Here is a 20,568-nt window from a genome sequence, read left to right as displayed (position 1 = left end):
CCATCCTGCAGCTCCTCACTGCTGTCATCTATATACACTGCTCCATCCTGCAGCTCCTCACTCCTGTCATCTATATTCACTGCTCCAGCCTGCAGCTCCTCACTCCTGTCATCTATATACACTGCTCCATCCTGCAGCTCCTCACTGCTGTCATCTATATACACTGCTCCATCCTGCAGCTCCTCACTTATGTCATCTATATAAACACTGCTCCTCACTCCTGTCATCTATATACACTGTTCCATAATGCAGCTCCTCACTCCTGTCATCTATATACACTGCTCCTTCCTGCAGCTCCTCACGCCTGTCATCTATATGCACTGCTCCATCCTGCAGCTCCTCACTCCTGTCATCTATATGCACTGCTCCATCCTGCAGCTCCTCACTCCTGTCATCTATATACACTGCTCCGTAATGCAGCTCCTCACTCCTGTCATCTATATGCACTGCTCCATCCTGCAGCTCCTCACTCCTGTCATCTAGATACACTGCTCCATCCTGCAGCTCCTCACTCCTGTCATCTATATGCACTGCTCCATCCTGCAGCTCCTCACTCCTGTCATCTATATGCACTGCTCCATCCTGCAGCTCCTCACTCCTGTCATCTATATTCACTGCTCCAGCCTGCAGCTCCTCACTCCTGTCATCTATATTCACTGCTCCATCCTGCAGCTCCTCACTCCTGTCATCTATATACACTGCTCCATCCTGCAGCTCCTCACTCCTGTCATCTATATTCACTGCTCCAGCCTGCAGCTCCTCACTCCTGTCATCTATATACACTGCTCCATCCTGCAGCTCCTCACTCCTGTCATCTATATACACTGCTCCATCCTGCAGCTCCTCACTCCTGTCATCTATATACACTGCTCCATCCTGCAGCTCCTCACTCCTGTCATCTATATACACTGCTCCATCCTGCAGCTCCTCACTCCTGTCATCTATATATACTGTTCCATAATGCAGCTCCTCACTCCTGTCATCTATATATACTGTTCCATAATGCAGCTCCTCCCTCCTCCCAGGTGTACAGAGCAGTAGTGTACACCTGCGGATATCCGTTCAAACTAAGCAGTAGCAGCAGTGGGGGAAGCTCCGCCCCTCTTTGACATCTTCCCAGCAGGCTCTGCCCCGTCCCGGACACGCCCATCACGCTAATAGGTGTAATGAGGCCCCGCCCCTTCCTGTGACGTCATCATGCGCAGAAGCAGCTGCCGTCCATGCCGCCAAAAGGGAAAGGAGCAAAGGGGGGAGCGAAAGGTAAATGGTTTCACTGTGTGACAGAGCGCAGAGACGCAATACCCCGCACTGGCGGTGCCATGCGTGCCCTCCCCCGGGAGCCTGTCTATGTCGTGTCTGGCTGCCCCACCGGTGCCTGTGTGTGTAACAGTGGGCTGCCATAGTGGGATCTCCCCCCTCACTGATGAACGATCCTCTGATTCCACACGTGTCCGGTGCTCCGCAATGAATTCCGTGCTCTGTAGCAGGTTTCTTATAGTTCACAACCGTTTCGCACCCACCGAAAACTACGAGGCTGAAGTTGGCGATTTTTGTGCCAGTTTTATAGTTTTGTAGCGGTTTTTAAGTGTGTTCACATCAGGGCGCCTCGCTGCATTGTATGTTATTATGATGTTTGGTTTTTTGTTGTTAAACCTATAAACAACAGAAAAGAAAAAATTGCTGAGTAAGAAACCAACTTCAGCCTCGTTGGGAAATTGGTTTAAAAGAAACGCATGTTAAAGGGAATTTTAAATGTGGATATTGCACTAGCTGCCACTTACCGTCCATATCACCTGTAACCAAATTGGTATCGGGTCAGTGGTACATAATGTTACAGGCTTTATATCTTGGGGAAACCCAATAAGTGGTCTATATTCTCCTCTGCCCATGTTCCTTTTATATAGGAAAAACCAGACCTTTAACCACCAGATTTCGTGAACACTATTGGTCTATTACATCAGGCAAAGGCTTCATTAAGGCTCATAAATCCTATAAAGAAAAGCCCAATGCTAGCCCCGAGACAGTAACATTCGCAGGTCTCTGTAGTGCAATACCTACCACAAGGTGGTAATCACAATCCAACTCTTAAGCCGTGAAGCCCGATGGATCCTAAGAACAAATGCACAGTCCATTAGGCTTGAACGACAGAATAGATTTATCTGTTTTCCTCTAATTTTATTATTTTCTTGCAATCTGCATTTTAAGAGTTATCAGTAAGTTCATGTTTGCACATTGTATCAGCACTGATATGTTTCACATGTTATATTTCAAGAAATTGTGTTGTCCTGTGGATCCCTTTAAAAAGGAAATGACTTCATTGCTTTACTCACCTGGACCCGTTGACCGATTACGCGCGACACGGCCGTCCACTCCTTCTCTCCCCGCATGCCTCCTTAGTCTGCACATTTTGTTCAATGTCTTTACCGTAAAGGTGAAATAAAATGACTTCGAGGTTTATTTTAACCTGTGTATATAATGTCTGACCCCCGGTATCTGTGTACAGTTGTGCTCAAAAGTTTATATACCTCAGCAGAACTTTTGCTTTCTTGGCCTTTTTTTCAGAGAGTATGAGTAACACCAAAACTTTTTCTCCACTCATGGTTAGTGGTTGAGTGAAGCTATTTATTGTCAAACTACTGTGTTTTTTCTTTTTAAAACATGACAAGCCAAAAATACTGTGTGCGTTCCCCTCTAATATTGACAGCTTGATGTCTTTTGTGGTAGATGTGGATGAGGTTCTTTTTGCTCAGATGGTAAAGCTGCCCACTATTCTTGGCAAAAAGCCTCCAGTTCATGTAAATTCCTGGGCTGTCTAGCATGAACTGCGTGCTTGAGATCTCCCCAAAGTGTCTCAATGATATTGAGGTCGGGAGACTGAGATGGCCACTCCAGAACCTCCACTTTATCCTGCTATAGCCAATGACAGGTCGACTTGACCTTGTGTTTTGGATCATTGTCATGTTGGAACATCCAAGTACGTCCCATGCGCAGCTTCCAGTCTAATGATTGAAAATTTGCCTCCAGTATTTACTGATAACGTGCTGCATTCATCTTTCCAGGACGTCCCTCCTGATAGCACCATGGAGGTGGTCCTCCGCCTCCTTACAGGGACAGGAAGCACACGAGGTTAAAAGGCTCCTTCCGCACCCACCTCAGTGTTTTCTTGTACCTGCATGAAGGGACGCACGAGCGAGAGCAAGCAGGAGCTTACCGGGTGGTCTCATGAGGATTGTGCAGAACATCCAATCCTTCCCCCTGTCAAGAGGCCTGAGGCTGACACTCTCTGGTGGGGCGTCCCTCAGCCACAGAGACCAGTTGAGCCACTTCCTCCCGCTGTGGGGGGCTCTCGGCTCCAACACCAGCCGCGAGGTGTGCAGGTCCGTTGCACTTCCAGTGATGTCAGAAAAGCGCCGGGTTACGAGGTCGGCGGGTGTTCCCTGCTGGAATGCAGGGCTGTGGAGTCGGTAAGCCAAACCTCTGACTCCACGACTCTGAGGCTAAGTTCACACGTAGCGGAATTCGCATGGAAGTTACCGCGAGAATTCCGGAATTCCATTCCACGGGAAAATCGCATTTTAAATTCCCGCTTTTTTCCCGCGGAAAAACTAGCGATTTGCAAGCGTAATTGGCTTGCAGAATGCTAGCGTTGTCCAAGCGATCTGTAGCATTGCTTGGAGAACTGAATGACAGGTTAGTGTGACCAACTTTTTACTATTCAGGCTGCCTATTCAGCGTCAGTAGTAAAAAGATCTAATGTTAAAAATAATTAAAAAAAAAATCGTGTTATATTCTCCTTTCGACGTCCCGCGCAGTGTCCCCAGGCCTCTGCGATGCTCCGGCAGGTCCCGTTCCCAGTGATGCATTGCAGCAATGACCTTTGATGACGTTGCGGTCTCGCGAGACCGCTACAGCATCGCGAGACGCAAAGGTCATCGCAATGCATTACTGGGAACGGGAGCTGCCGCGTGTATCGCTGAAGCCTGGGGACGGTGCGCGGGACGTCAGAAGGTGAATATAACCCAATTTTTTTTTTTTTTTTTTGCAGGGATATGGTACCCACAGCCCGGAGGACAGTCTCCACTCCTCTGGACCGTGGGTACCATCCGCAAATGTTTTGCTTAGGCCTGTTTCACACTTCCGTTTTTGTGTGCGCGAAACGGATCCGTTTCCGTTTTTTTGACGGAAACTGATGCAAACGGATCCGTTTTTTTGACGGATCCGCGGTAACCACTAATGGAAGTCTATGGGACAAAAAAAACGGATCCTGCAAAAAAATGGCGGATCCGTTTTTTTTACGGAAACCAACGGATTTTGACGGATTTGAAAAAACGGAAGTGTGAAACAGGCCTTAGCCACTTGCGTAAAGTGAGCAGAACAATGCATTCCTATGTGGGCGGAATTGCCGCAATTCCACAAATTAATGAGCATGCTGCGGATTTTTCCACGATGTGATTCCGCCGCGGGAAAATCCACAGCATTAGCATAGGATTGCATGGGATGCTTTTTTTTTTTTTTTGCGGCAAAATTGCGTGGTAAAAACCGCCGCGAAAACCTGAACGTGTGAACACAGCCTGACTCCCTCATACATGGCTCTTGTTTAAGTGATAATTTTACTTTAGTAAAATGGTAACATAAGGCTTTTAATCATTATGATACAATAATCAAGCTACTTAGATTGAACATAAAATATTTATTGAAATACAATTTTAGAACAAAAAACTATTGCATATTTACAATTTATTATACACTATGCAGTAAGTGGGGGGGGGGGGGATTTCAGCAAGAACATACTGAATAGTATTTGTGCAGTCTATAAATTTGTTCTGAGAAATAGTATCGCCTCCTTCATGGATGCCCTCAAATCTGACCTAATTATTTTAAGGCTAGAGAACAACCTCTCTACAGTAACTTAGGTTGGTGGCAAAGCAGTAACCACATGGGAACATCTCTAAGGCTACGTGCCCAAGTATGCAGAAATGTCCCGAGAGAAACCTGACTCCTTCCCAGGAAATCCGCAATTTTTTATTTGTGTTTTTTTGCGTTTTTTTTTCCGGAGCTTTCTGATACAATGAAATCCGCAAAATTAATGAACATGCTGCAGTTTTTTCGGCAATGCATTTTTTTTGCGGATAAAAAGCATCATGGGCACACATTGCGGATTTCATTCTATTAATAGGGTGCTTAATGTGTGCGAAAAATCCTGAACGTGTGAACACAGCCTAACAATTTCAGGGTGTAAATGATTGCCTCGTGCACAGTCAGTTTTGATGAACGATTGAATTCTTCTACTTTGAGAGCAAGTGAAAAATGTTGCTGAATTATGGTCAATCTGTTTTCTATGGGAGTGGAATCTTTTTCCCAGCGGCAACGCCTTGCCTGCTCCATGGCGTCTAAATACGTTTCGAAATCAAACTCCTCATCTGATGAGGAAACGGCGGCAGCAGCACTGGCAGGACCGGAGTCCTCTTGCTCTTGGCCGTCCTGTAGCCCACTCATCCTAACTGCTACCTCAATCAGAGCTTCTTTTCCTTTAGTAAGCTGTTGATCATCCTGCAATATATGATTAATTGGGATTTGACGCACCACAATACACAAACTAAATGAATGCACATAATACCTAAGTCAGGGAGGTGCTACATCAGGTAGAATCAAGGTATGAGAGAAGAAAGAGAAAAGCTACCTGTAATCATGTGCACACTCACAAAATAAAAAATATGCAACTTTATTGGACACAAACCAGAAACAAGCACAGTAAAAATAAGTAAAAACAATTAAAAGATGTTAAACCGCGGTAGCCCAGGCCATAAAAATGCCCCATAACGAATCAATGAATGAGTGCATACAGTGTCAATCCATAAATACCATGTCAATATGAAACAAGAAATAATTTTTCCATAAAGCATGACTTTATGAACCATTGCACAGAGACACAAGCTGATAAATGGTGACTATCCTGCTGCATGAACTAAAAAAGAAGCGGCCAGTTAACAAAACACGAAAATAGCGTGTGACCATTAATTTAAGAATAACCAGAAAATAACATGGCTGCTCTAGCAAGATATAGAACATAAGTGGGCATGAAGTATAATATAGCCAATATGGAGAAATCACACAGTGTGTCCAAAAAGAGCACATACGCCAGGGTTGCCTACATGTGTATAGCACCTAAAAGACAGGAACCCTCAAGATGCCCCTTAAATGTGAGGCAATAGAGGAGAACTGGGCAGAATTGCCAGGGCAGTTGTGGTGGTAGACTTGGCCTGGGGACCGACCGTCAAGCGCAGCTTCGTCAGGGAAAGTTCCGCTTGTTTTGCAGTGTCCGTCTTTTATAATGCATGTAATTACTCACTGGTGCGGTGAGCGTCGGCTCCGTGCAAGCCGGAAGGAGATGGGGAGTCATGTGATGAAGATAAGGTCACGTTTCGCAGAGGGGGCGGGCGAATGTCTCCGGCCATGAATAACCAGTGCGCATGTGTGGTGACATCCATCAAGGCATGTTTATCATTTCTTTGGGGCACTGATGGGGCCTAACCTACTTCTTCCTTAGCTCATGACCACAATCCATTGGATTCTTTAATCTATATTAGCATCCTCATATACCAGGCCTTTGCTCTCTACTGGGGGTGCTTTAGTTCTCTGTATTAGTAATTTACTATAAATATGGTATATACTTGTGTATAAAATGATCCCCCCCCCCCCCCCCCAATCTTGCCACAAAAAACTGGGAAAACTTATTGACTCTAGTATAAGCCCAGGGTGGAAAATGCAGCAGCTACTGGTAATTTCAAAAATAAAAATAGATACCAATAAAAGTAAAATTAACTGAGACATCAGTAGGTTAAATGTTTTTGAATATCCATATTGAATCAGGAGCCCCATATAATGCTCCATACAGTTCATGATGGCCACATAAGATGCTCCATACATAATACACCCCATATAATGCTGCACAAAGGTTAATAATGCCCCCATAAGATGCTTCATAGAATATTCCCCATATAATGCACAAAGGTTAATAATGGCCCCATAAGATGCTTCATAGAATATTCCCCATATAATGCACAAAGGTTAATAATGGCCCCATAAGATGCTCCATAGAATAATACACCCCATATAATGCTGCACAAAGGTTAATAATGGACCCATAAGATTCTCCATAGAATTTGTCCCATATGCTGCTTCAGAAAGGTTATGGCCCCATAAGATGCTTCATAGAATAATATGCTCCATAGATTATGCCCCCATAAGATGCTCCGTACTTTATGCCCCCATATGCTGCTCCATAGAAAAATACCCCCCATATGCCTCAAATAAGAAAAAAAAAATTACATACTCCCCTCTCGTCGCTGGGGGCCAGGTGCAGGTGTCCTGAGCAGGCGAGGACCGGTGCCGGTGTCGCCGCTGGCACTGGTGGTATTCAACTGTCCTCGGTCCACTGCTGCGGCCGCTCTGTCTTCCGGGTCCCTCTGGCAGTGATTGTTCAGGCAGAGGGCGCGGGCGCACTAACTAGCAGCCGCAGTGGTGAACCGGAGACAGCTGAATATCGCATATACTCGCCCCCTCCTGGCGCGGACTCTGCAGCCCCTCCTGGCGCGGTCTCCGGCAGCTATTCCTTCTTTCAGCGGTCACATGGTACCGCTCATAAATAAATCTTGCCGAATCAGACAAGGTGATTTTCTGGATTTGTTTTCTCATTTTGACTCATAGTTGTGATCTACCTTTGATGTCAATTACAGGCCTCTCTCATCTTTTTAAGTGGGAGAACTTGCACAGTTGGTGGTTGACTAACTACTTTTTCCCCCCACTGTATATATGTCCTCATTGATCCTGTTACTTTATTTCCGATCTTGAGATGTTAGAAAACCATTTTTCCCCTTATATTCTATGTATAGTGTGTATATAAGTCATCAGAGCAGCTAATTTCTCCAAACAGGAGCTAAGAGGAAAAACAAACTAAAACATCAAGTATACAGAGACAACATATACTGGACTATTGATTGATTTATTCATAGTTTATTGAAAGTTTAGATAAGTTTAAGAAGTGCTTAACTTAATCCTGCTTTCCTGTTCACTCCAGAAGTTCTGAGATGAATGCAGGCATTTCTTCCCTGTCAGTTTATTTTTTTTCCCCTTATCTTTAGAGGAGGAGCGTCACTACTTGTCATGAACATAAACTGCAGCACAGATTCATGTTAGCTAAAATTCTAGACCTTAGATCAGGAATAGGACAGACATTTATAGGACATTTCATAACTTTCCCAAATTCTTATGAAAAAATATTCCCCACAAACTGTATTGAACTACTGTACCCAATTTATTATATATTTTAAGAGTCTGAGTCGGTCCATTTTATACAGTCTGACTCCACCAAAATGGGCTCCGACTCTGACTCCACAGCCCTGGTGGAACACGGAAGTCATGTGGAGACAGGTAATAAAACCATTACCTGGGTCTTGAGGCACTCGGCACGTACGGGTTCATCATGGAGGAAGCAGGCAGAGGAGACCAGGACTGCTTGGTAAGTGTGCTTTCCGCAGTCCCACCTTCCCATTCACCAGGCTGACTACCCCTTCTCTCTCTACTGAATAGGATAAGAAAACCCCAGCTATGTCCCTCCCTATGCCTAAGGCCTGTTTCACAATTCCGTCTTTTGGCGTCAGTCAAAATCCGCCAATTTCCGAAAAAAAACGGATCCGCCAAAAAAGGGGCGGATCTGTTTTTTCCCCCCATACTTACATTAGTGGCGGATTTGACTGACGGTCGTCCGTCACACCTGTTTTTGACGGATCCGCCAAAATTTTACGGTCTCCCGGGCGGATGAGAAGGACTCTGCAACGTTTTCTTTGTCTTGTCGGTCCGCTATTTTTAACTGCGCCTGCGCGGAAGCTTTGCTCCAGGAACACTTTTAACCCTGAAATGCCATTCCGGGACCAGTAAAAAAAATAGTCTCCCCCCCCCCCCGTCTACCCCTCTGTCTCCTTCTCTCCCCCGCCTTCGCCGGATCCATCAAAACAGTCCGGTGGCACACGTTGCTGTGAAAATAGACGGATTCGTTTTCCGCCATTTTCACGGATTGCAACTGACATAAAAAAACATGTGTGAAACAGGCCTAAGGCCGGTTTCACATTAGCGCTTTTTAAGCGCACGCACGGCCGGGGGTAGCTCCGCCCCCGAGCCGGCTCTCTGCCCGGCGTGCCCGCCCCTTGCTTATAGCGCCGCCTCCTAGCGGACAGCGGCGCCTGCGATCGGCGCACCCTATCTTTAGCATAGGGTGCGCAGATCATGCGCAGGCCGTGCGCTAGTTGCGCTTTGACCTGCGCTGCGCACTTTTGACGGTGCGCCGTGCGCGCCAAAATCCGAAAAGTTCGATTTTGGCGCGCACGGCGCACCGTCAAAAGTGCGCAGCGCAGGTCACAGCGCAACTAGCACACGGCCTGCGCACGATCTGCGCACCCTATGCTAAAGATAGGGTGCGCCGATCGCAGGCGCCGCTGTCCGCTAGGAGGCGGCGCTATAAGCAAGGGGCGGGCACGCCGGGCAGAGAGCCGGCTCGGGGGCGGAGCTACCCCCGGCCGTGCGTGCGCTTAAAAAGCGCTAATGTGAAACCGGCCTAAGAGGTCTGGCAAGGCCTCTGCAAAGTCCAGGCGATGTCCTACAGTTGTGGCCAAAAGTATTGACACCACTGCAATTTTGTCAGATAATACTCAGTTTCTTCCTGAAAATGATTGCAAACACAAATTCTTTGTTATTATTATCTTCATTTAATTTGTTTTAAATGAAAAAACACAAAAAGAATTGTCCTAAAGCCAAATTGGATATAATTCCACACAAACATGAAAAAGAGGGTGGACAAAAGTATTGGCACTGTTTGAAAAATCATGTGATGCTTCTCTAATTTGTGTAATTAACAGCACCTGTAACTTACCTGTGGCACCTAACAGGTGTTGGCAATAACTAAATCACACTTGCAGCCAGTTGACATGGATTAAAGTTGACTCAACCTCTGTCCTGTGTCCTTGTGTGTACCACATTGAGCATGGAGAAAAGAAAGAAGACCAAAGAACTGTCTGAGGACTTGAGAAACCAAATTGTGAGGAAGCATGAGCAATCTCAAGGCTACAAGTCCATCTCCAAAGACCTGAATGTTCCTGGGTCTACCGTACGCAGTGTCATCAAGAAGTTTAAAGCCCATGGCACTGTGGCTAACCTCCCTAGATGTGGACGGAAAAGAAAAATTGACAAGAGATTTCAACGCAAGATTGTGCGGATGTTGGATAAAGAACCTCGATTAACATCCAAACAAGTTCAAGCTGCCCTGCAGTCCGAGGGTACAACAGTGTCAACCCGTACTATCCGTCGGCATCTGAATGAAAAGGGACTGTATGGTAGGAGACCCAGGAAGACCCCACTTCTTACCCTGAGACATAAAAAAGCCAGGCTGGAGTTTGCCAAAACTTACCTGAAAAAGCCTAAAACGTTTTGGAAGAATGTTCTCTGGTCAGATGAGACAAAAGTAGAGCTTTTTGGGCAAAGGCATCAACATAGAGTTTACAGGAGAAAAAAAAGAGGCATTCAAAGAAAAAAAACACTGTCCCTACAGTCAAACATGGCGGAGGTTCCCTGATGTTTTGGGGTTGCTTTGCTGCCTCTGGCACTGGACTGCTTGACCGTGTGCATGGCATTATGAAGTCTGAAGACTACCAACAAATTTTGCAGCATAATGTAGGGCCCAGTGTGAGAAAGCTGGGTCTCCCTCAGAGGTCATGGGTCTTCCAGCAGGACAATGACCCAAAACACACTTCAAAAAGCACTAGAAAATGGTTTGAGAGAAAGCACTGGAGACTTCTAAGGTGGCCAGCAATGAGTCCAGACCTGAATCCCATAGAACACCTGTGGTGAGATCTAAAAATGGCAGTTTGGAGAAGGCACCCTTCTAATATCAGGGACCTGGAGCAGTTTGCCAAAGAAGAATGGTCTAAAATTCCAGCAGAGCATTGTAAGAAACTCATTGATGGTTACCAGAAGCGGTTGGTCGCAGTTATTTTGGCTAAAGGTTGTGCAACCAAGTATTAGGCTGAGGGTGCCAAAACTTTTGTCTGGCCCATTTTTGGAGTTTTGTGTGAAATGATCAGTGTTTTGCTTTTTGCTTCATTCTCTTGTGTTTTTTCATTTAAGACAAATTAAATGAAGATAATACCAAAGAATTTGTGATTGTAATCATTTTCAGGAAGAAACTGACTATTATCTGACAAAATTGCAGGGGTGTCAATACTTTTGGCCACAACTGTATATGCAATATAAAATTGCTGGAGACATATGGCAGAACACTCTGCGAGGGCTACACCACCGAGATTGTGAGGGATTAACACCCTTCCCTGCTGTCTGAAATGAGTTCCCTAATCCATGAGGAGGTCTAGGCCTCTATATCTAGCCTCACCCTGCTACATCCTCCCCAATCCAGGTCCAAGAGCTAAGTGACCTCGATGGGAGATGGAGCTAAGCTCGGATTAAGAGTCCCAGTTCCAGGGTTCAGACTAGGAAGAAGAGGGGGAATTAGTGACTGAAAATTCAGAACGGGGCAGAAAATGTCTATTTGACTCTGAGGATACTGACGACCTAGTCCAGGCAGTCAGAAATATGATGCAGGTGGAGGAGCCCCCAAAACCGCAGTCCATTCAGGATGAAATGTTTAGGGGTCTCCGAGCACAGAAGCAATGAGTGTTTCCAGTGAATGACCATATCTGGGCTATGGTCCTGGAAGAATGGGAGGATGCGGAGGCTTGGTGGTACCACGAGACTTTAAAAATTGTTTACCTTTTGATCCGGAGGACATTAAGATCAGGGAGGAGGTTCCCAAGATAAAAGTACCGGTGGCTAAAGTAGCTAGGAAGACGTCTATACCCTTTGAAGACTCATTGAGGCTGAAGGACCCTATAGACAGAAAGGTGGATAATCTCCTGAAGTGATATACAACAAAAGTTGCACTCTTATGCTAAAGCTTGTCAATGTGGAATATGTGAAATTTGAATAGCAATACGTCTTTGGAGTATTTTTTGTCAATCTCCTGAAGCGGGCTTGGGATCATTCGCAGTATTGATCAAGACCAATATAGCTGCCACTTCAGTTGCCAGGTCTATGTTTTTATGGATGGGGCAACTGGAGGAGCACTTGAATAATAAAACTCCTAGGGAAGATATAATTTCCTCACTCCCACTGATTGTCAGCCACAACCTTTCTGGCGGATACATCCGCCAAATCAGTAAGGTTCTCAACTAGGAATAGCTCATTGTCTAACGTGGCCATAGAGCCATCTGGATGAAGATCTGGTCTGGGGACAATGTCTCTAAAAATAAATTATGCTCCATTCCTTTCTCAGGGTTAAGGGTGTTTGGGCCGACTTCGAAAGATATTTTATAAAAAGCGTCAGATAAAAAAGGGTTCCCCAGAGATATGTTTAGAAAGCCCTTTCGGAAACCTGGACCGTCTCAGTCCGATTATAGAGGCCAGGGAAAGTCCAGTAGAGGAATCTACCACAAAGGAGGGAGAAGTAAGGGATCCCTATTTGGGTCAGGTTCAAGATCATAGAGGCATTGACGCCATACTGGTTGGGGGACGACTCAAGCAGTTCATGTGAAGTTGGCACCAAATTACCCAGGACCAGTGGATATTGAGAACCATTGCGGAAAGTTACGCAATAGTTTATAGCGCGCCGCCCCCCCCCCGAAACGTTTATTGCTCCCTGTACCTTGTCTGCAAATTTGCTTATAGTAGCAGACAGAGCTTGTTGACACAGCTGTCATTGTTCTGGTTCCCCAGTCAGAAGAGGGCAAAAGACACTATTCAGTATCATAAAGCCATCTGGCGAGTCTTGCATGACAATCTAAAGCCCTTAAACTTCAGGGTAAAATACAAAAGGTTCAGGATGGAGTCGATAAAATCTACATTTCCCCGTATAGACAGGGGCGCATTTATGTGCACCCTGGATCTAAAAAGTGCATATTACCAGGTCCTGATTCACCTGGCGTCCCAAAAATTCTTGAGATTCGTCATTCGTGGTAAAAATGCAGAATCAAACTTGTCACTTTCAATTTCGCTGCCTTCCCTTAGGCGTAGCCTCTGCTCCTCCGGGTATTTACCAAATTGGATAGCGATTGTAGCCTACTTAAGGAACAAAGGGATAATTATAGGGCCTTATCTGGACTATTTCCTCCTGGATTTGAGTGACTGTGGAAGAGCTCTGGTCCCACAGGGAGAAGACCATATCCACATTGAGGATCCATCCAAGGTACCCCAATCGGCAGAAGTTGGACTTGGTGCCAGGAAAATGGAAAATTTTCCTGAGAGTGTTGTTGGATTCCAAGCGCAGAGGTTTTTTGCGCACACACTGATAACAAGCAAACAGGTCACAGATGAGGATGTTACCTTTAGTAGCCATTCAAACCCATTTGTGTCAACTTCTGTGCATGTTATCAGGCCAAAATCACCAGTGTATGTAAATTTTTGATCAGGGTGTGGTGTTCTAACCACTGTGTCCGCTAGGGGGCGCTGTGTGGATGTCCCAAGAGAAAGGATGAGTGGCGGAATCCTGAAGGATGCTTATGTATCTCAAGGTGGGTGGCCTTGAGATGGAGACGTATGTGTATTGATCAGCAATGATATTGCTGAGGTGGTGTTTCAAGGTGTAAGGGAGAAGTCTCCAGGTAACTAGAGAGATGGGCTGGCCTGGTTACCTACAAACCCACCTAGGGGGTGTGTTTAACGCTTGTAGTAAGACTGTGAGTGTGTGAAGGACCTGTGATGAGATCATAGTCATGTGACCCAGTGGGCGTGGCTATGGACCATATAGTGTGGCCAGGGTATGTCAGATGAAGTGAATGCTGGGACCTGGAAGGTCTGGGGTATGTAAACTTTTGAGCACAACTGTGTATATATGCCTGACCTCCCCCTGGTACGTGTGTGTGTATGTGTGTATGTGTGTGTGTGTGTGTGTGTATATATATATATATATATGCCCCCCCCCCCCAATACATGTGTTTGTATATAATGCCTGACCCCCCCCCCCCCCCCATTGTCTTGTGTGTTTTTGATTAATATCCTGGCCGAGTGGGGTCTATCTGACATCTGAGCCCCTCACCCTTTACCTTGATCTTCCCTCGGTCCCATGGACCTTGACTGTAGAGTGAATGTTCTGCCTCTGGTTTTCCAGATTAGGCACATAGTGGGGTTTCTGCTGCTGTTGTGGTGGTTGTCCCCGCTTTGGTGGGTGATTATGAGCAGTTAGCGCTGTGGTGTCGCTGTGTACAGGACACAGTGTCATGGCCGTCTGTGCTGCAGCAGCTTCTCGTCTTTGAGGTTACTGTATTTGTGTGGAAGGTGAATTGTGATGAATTTTTCTCTCTGCTCTTCTCATCTATAGTCCGATCTCTTGGGTGTTTGTGACTTTCAGTCCTTTTCTTCTTATTTTGGGCAGGTGGTACCGGTGCCACTGGAGCTGACTCCACCGAGAAGAAATCCCAAACCCCAAAAGGTGGAAATGCGGTGAAGGTACAGTATGTATTGTACATCACGTTTGGTGAAGGAACCATTAAAAATTTGTCACCAGGTTTTTGCTCCCTCATATGAAATCCGTATGATGTAGGGGCAGAGACCCAGCGATGTGTCACTTACTGGACTGCTTGCTGCAGGTTTGATAATATCCCTGTATTCTCTGCTGATGATCAGTTCTCCGAATGCTGAGCTCTAACTCCGCCCACACCACGGATTGGCAGCTTTCTGTGTCTAACTCTGCTCGCACCTTTGAGGGGCAGCTGTGTAGCCCCGCCTACACGATGGAGGGCCAGCTGTGATTATATCTAAACTACATAAAGCAGCTCAGTAAGTGAGGCGTTGCTGGAATCAGGGTCTCTACATTATACTGCTCTTAGATGAGGTGGCAAAAACTTGGTAACAGCCCTTTACATACATAAGAAAAAAAAAAAAAAAAAAGCTATCACATTTGTAGGTGATTACTGGCTGATCTGTGGCAGTTTGACCCCTAGAAACCCATTGCTTCCAAGAACAGAGCCCCGCTGTCAGTGCCAGGGTGGTTAGACGCCGCCTCTGACTGAAGGCTCCCGGCAGCATGGCTCTCGATGCTGGCACTGCATGGGTCAGAATAACCTGCAGGATAATAGTATTTTACATCGGTGTCAGCCCGGGAGAAAGATGCTGCCCCAATAATCAGAATGAGGAGGGGGGGGGGGGAGATGGTCTGGTGCTATCTACAGACACTTTCTTGCTGAGAATTGCCGGTTATTGCCCCAGACTGTTAGATCTCCTCCTTATTTTCCTGGAGACCCCTCTGTTCTGTCCTCTATAAGTGATGCAGTCCCATTAGTGTCATAGCGCTCCGCCGGCTGGAGTCATGTTCTTCTTGTTGTGTTTAGGTGAGACACATCCTCTGTGAGAAACATGGACGAGTCATGGAGGCCATGGAGAAGTTGAAATCTGGAGTGCGATTTAGTGAGGTGGCGACACAGTACAGCGAGGACAAGGCCAGACAAGGGGTAATCAATCATCAGTTATTCTATTTATCACACATTATGCTTGTTAATTAATGAGCCCCGGCTTGGGTGGGTGCACCTTGTTCACACCCCTTCCTCGCTTGGGTGGGTGTGCCGTGTACCCGCCCCGGCTTGGGTTGTTACAAGTAGATGGATGACTGACTGGTATGTGAGGTCCCAGGGGGAACGCAGAAATCGAACGTGGAGGGGAACAATAGAAAGCCGCACTGCATCGTTTGCTCTTTTTATTTCAAGGCTGGAGTGGTGCCAGTAATGTAAGTCTCCTCATTATATTCCCCAGCTGCCATCTTCAGTTCCTCCTGGCACCACTTCGGTCCTCTGCTGCCATCTTGTCATTGCTGCTGCCGAATGCCCGGTTGTCAGAGGTAATGGTGACGACTGTATGTCCGAGCCTCCTTCTGCCTCTCAGGCTTACATGGAGTTGTGACCTCCAGCAGACATTGCAGCGATTCGGCAAGTGACAACCTGCAAAGCATGATGGAGTGGTGCCGATAATGGAGGAAGATGCCGGCTGGGAGTATAACACTAGGGGCAGGGAACTTACATCAGTAGCACCACTCCAGCGCAGGAAAAAGTTCTGCTTTCCCATACACACTATTTATGGCCCTAATGGAGAAAACCCTTTCTCAGGAGGCCGGTGTTTCCATCCAGGTGGATGCAGCAGTTCTTGAGGGGGGAGACAATAATAATTTTCTCAGCGCTTTACAAATGTGCGGGGACACGAACAGTCCTACTGCAAGGAGAGGCACGGAACAGCCATGATTGCATCGGGGGTACAGGCAAGAGAAGCATCTTCCAATAAATGTGGATTTATGGGCTTGATGCTCGGACATTGCTGACTTCGGCTAGAAGACAATTCCTCTATTTCTCGCGGTCGGCCAGCATCTCTTATCTTCATGGCTACACACATTAGGTCAGAAGAAGCACGTGAGCTGATTAGATCGCACCGTGCACCAGTAATAAGGATTCACCACGACCCCCTGAGGAGCACGGGCTTTATGTGCCTTAATTTATTACTAGAGATGTTGACTTTGTGGAGCTTGATTTTGGGGACGCGGGGCAGACTCCTTATTGGAGGCTGTTGGGAGACAAGCGTGTGGCTAACTTGTATTGTTCTTACGTCTGACAAGTAATCTGTACACATCTGAGCTTGGCGCATTCTGCTTTTCTGAAAGTGGCCACAGAATAAAGTAGTGGGAGACCCAACATTCCTACAAATTCTGGTTATACCTGAGGACGAGGGCTATATATATAAGATCCCATGATGAAGTGTGATAAGTCAGATTGTTAGTGAGTCTGGCCTGCAATATAGGGGTGCACTCCGGCATCATTACTTCCCATAGAGCCCCGTGACAGGAAAGCTGAATGAGAATATAAAGAGATTCTACGAGAACCTCTACACGTCCTCATGTGGATGCCCAAGGGTTTCAGGATTCTGTTAAATGACCACACTTCTCCCAAGAACATGCAAGTATTGTACACTTTGACATCACTGAGGTGAGGGTCACAATAAAGGCTCTCCACAAGGCAAAGTCCTGGGGCAGGATGATATTCTGGAACTTTTTAAGGTGCAGAACTGGAAAGGTCAAGTACAACTGGCCACTTCATACATTACTCCCATGAAAATGGGAAGATACCATGGCAGAGGGGCCAGAAGATTGAGGTGTATGCTTACACAAACTCCTGCACTTATTAGAACTGCTTCTCTATCCTACTAAACAGTGCAGGTTTCCTTGCTGTCATGGCAATGGTTGATCTCCTGGAGCTCTCCATCCTGGATTGTCTCAGTTGTTCTGGTTAGTAGTTGAGTGAAGCCATTTATTGTCAAACTACTGTTTTCTCTTATTAAATCTTAATGCCAACCCAAAGCATCCAAATGACCCTGACCATAAGTTCACATAACGCATTTCTTAATACTTTTTTGTATTGAAGAACGGAAATTAACTTTTGATGATCTAATTTTGTGAGACGCACCTGTATACAATTGTGCTCAAAAGTTTACATACCCCAGTAGAATTTTTGCTTGCTAGGCCTTTTTTCAAAGAATATGAATTGGTGCAGGGAATAAAGGGTGCAGATGCTTGAGGCTTATTATGTACTAGATGGCGGGCAGGGGAGGAAGCAAAAGACAGTACTGACATTACAGCAGGAGATCGCAGAGGATACATTTTGTGAGGTAAAATATTGTTTAAAAACAGTCAGTGAAATATTTTCCCTCACAAAATGAATCCTCTGTGATCCCCTGCTGTAATGTCAGTATTGTCTTTTGCTTCCTCCCCTGCCCAGGAGATGTGGTATGCTCCGTACATGGTCAGAGACAAAGTTTTTAAAATGAACTTTCGTTCATGGGAAAACCCCTTTAATGTGACCGGCTTCCTCTGCCTGTAGACACGTCGTGCATCTGCCGCCGGGATCAGCCGAATGATTCACTGCGCCTGCCTGGAATTCGCGCAGGCGCAGTACGACCCTGTTCTGGTGGTACCGCGCAAGAGACTGCGTGAGAGTGGTGCGTATGGCGTATAGAGTGTGTGGTGTTAGTGTTCCGCTGGTGGTACCGCGCAATAGTTTGGTACCAGCAGCAGTTTCCATATTGAGACACCCATCACTTGGGTGTCTCAATATGGTGGTCAGTGAACTTTCACCGAGTGGAATTCTGGGATACGGTGACATCTGGACAGAACAGGAAGTGAAACATTACAAGGCAATTATATAAATAGATGTAATATCGGTTGTGCTCCTTTCTGCTGTGTTTTGTGAATCCTGTCTGAACATATTTTCCTCCTTGACAGGGAGATCTGGGCTGGATGACGAGAGGCTCGATGGTTGGACCTTTCCAAGAAGCGGCCTTTGCTCTCCCAGTGAGCTCTATGGATAAGCCTGTTTACACTGACCCCCCTGTAAAGACCAAGTTTGGATATCACATTATTTTAGTGGAAGGAAGGAAATAGACTATTACAATAAAGCTTTGATTGTTGTTTTTCATATGTTTGTCATTTATTAACCCCTTCATGACCCAGCCTATTTTGACCTTAATGACCTGGCCATTTTTTGCAATTCTGACCAGTGTCCCTTTATGAGGTAATAACTCTGGAACACTTCAACGCATCTTAGCGATTCTGAGATTGCTTTTTCGTGACATATTGGGCTTCATGTTAGTGGTAAACTTAGGTCGATAATTTTTGCGTTTATTTGTGAAAACAGAAATTTGGCGAAAATTTTGAAAATTTCGCAATTTTCAAATTTTGAATTTTTATTCTGTTAAACCAGAGAGTGATGTGACACAAAATAGTTACTAAATAACATTTCCCACATGTCTACTTTACATCAGCACAATTTTGGAAACAATTTTTTTTTTTGTTAGGAAGTTATAAGGGTTAAAAGTTGACCAGCGATTTCTCATTTTTACAACAAAATTTACAAAACCATTTTTTTTAGGGACCACCTCACATTTGAAGTCACTTTGAGGGGTCTATATGGCAGAAAATACCCAAAAGTGACACCATTCTAAAAACTGCACCCCTCAAGCTACTCAAAACTACATTCTAGGAGATTATTAACCCTTCAGGTGCTTCACAGGAACTAAAGCAACGTGGAAGGAAAAAATGGACATTTTATTTTTTGCACCACAAATTTTCTTTTATCATTAATTTTTTTCATTTTCACATGGGCTACAGGATAAAATGGATCCTAAAATTTGTTGGGCAATTTCTCCTGAGTACACTGATACCTCATATGTGGTCATAAACCACTGTTTGGGCGCACGGCAGGGCTCGGAAGGGAAGGAGCACATTTGACTTTTTGAATGGAAAATATGCTGGAATATTTAGCGCTTGCCATGTCGCGTTTGGAGAGTCGCTGTGTGCCTAAGCACTGGAGCTTCCCCACAAGCGACCCCATTTTGGAAACTATACCCCCCAAGGAACTTATCTACATGCATAGTGATCACTTTGAACCCCCCAGGTGCTTCACAAATTGATCGGTAAAAAAAAAAAGTATTTTTTTCACAAAAATTTTCTTTTGGTCTCAGTTTTTTCATTTTCACATGGGCAACAGGATAAAATGGATCCTAAAATGTGTTGGGCAATTTCTCCTGAGTGCACAGATACCTTATATGTGGTCATAAACCACTCTTTGGGTGCACGGCAGGGTCCGTAAGTGAAGGAGCGCTATTTGACTTTTTGAATGGAAAATTCGCTCCAATCGTTATCGGACACCATGTCGCGTTTGGAGAGCCCCTGTGTACCTAAACATTGGAGCTCCCCCACAAGTGACACCATTTTGGAAACTAGACCCCTTAAGGAACTTATCTAGATGTGTAGGGAGCTCTTTGAACCCCCAAGTGCTTCACAAAAGTTTATAACGTAGAGCAGTGAAAATAAAAAATCATTTTTTTTCCTCAAAAAAGATTTTTTAGCACGCTATTTTTTATTTTCACAAGGGTAACAGGAGAAATTGGACCACAAAAGTTGTTGTCCAGTTTGTCCTGAGTACGCTGGTACCCCATATGTGGGGGGGAACCACTGTTTGGGCGCACGGCAGGGCTCAGAAGGGAAGGAGTGCCATTTGACTTTTTGAAATGAAAATTAACTCCAATCGTTAGCGGACACCATGTCGTGTTTGGAGAGCCCCTGTGTGCCTAAACTTTGGAGCTCCCCCACAAATGACCCCAGTATGGAAACTAGACCCCCTAAGGAACTTATCTAGATGCATAGTGAGCACTTTGAACCCCCAGGTGCTTCACAGAAGTTTATAACGCAGAGCCGTGAAAATAAAACATTTTTTTTCTTAAAAAAAATATTTTTAGTCCGCAATTTTTTATTTTCACAGGGGTACCAGGATAAATTGGACCCCAAAAGTTGTTGTACAGTTAGTCCTGAGTACACTGGTACCCCATATGTGGGGGGGGACAACTGTTTGGGCACACGTCGGGGCTCAGCAGGGAGGTAGTGACATTTTGAAATGCTGACTTTGATGGCATGGTCTGAGGGTGTCATGTTACATTTGC

General features: G+C 45.5%; 1 protein-coding gene across 1 annotated transcript; it reads left to right on the top strand.

Moving 5' to 3' along the window:
• Positions 1–1,087: 1,087 nt before the first annotated feature.
• On the top strand, positions 1,088–18,545 carry PIN4 (peptidylprolyl cis/trans isomerase, NIMA-interacting 4). The gene is made up of 4 exons (XM_073549915.1): positions 1,088–1,260; positions 14,471–14,544; positions 15,426–15,545; positions 18,353–18,545. The coding sequence occupies exons 1-4, from the start codon at positions 1,221–1,223 to the stop codon at positions 18,509–18,511; spliced, it is 393 nt and encodes a 130-aa protein (XP_073406016.1). The 5' UTR covers positions 1,088–1,220; the 3' UTR covers positions 18,512–18,545.
• The last annotated feature ends 2,023 nt before the right edge of the window (positions 18,546–20,568 follow it).

This window comes from Dendrobates tinctorius, unplaced genomic scaffold (genome assembly GCF_039654945.1).
Source record: "Dendrobates tinctorius isolate UK_male_01 unplaced genomic scaffold, ASM3965494v1 ptg000162l, whole genome shotgun sequence".
NCBI lineage: Eukaryota > Metazoa > Chordata > Amphibia > Anura > Dendrobatidae > Dendrobates > Dendrobates tinctorius.
Note: the sequence above shows the minus strand (reverse complement) of the source record. Positions and strands in the feature narration are given on the sequence as shown.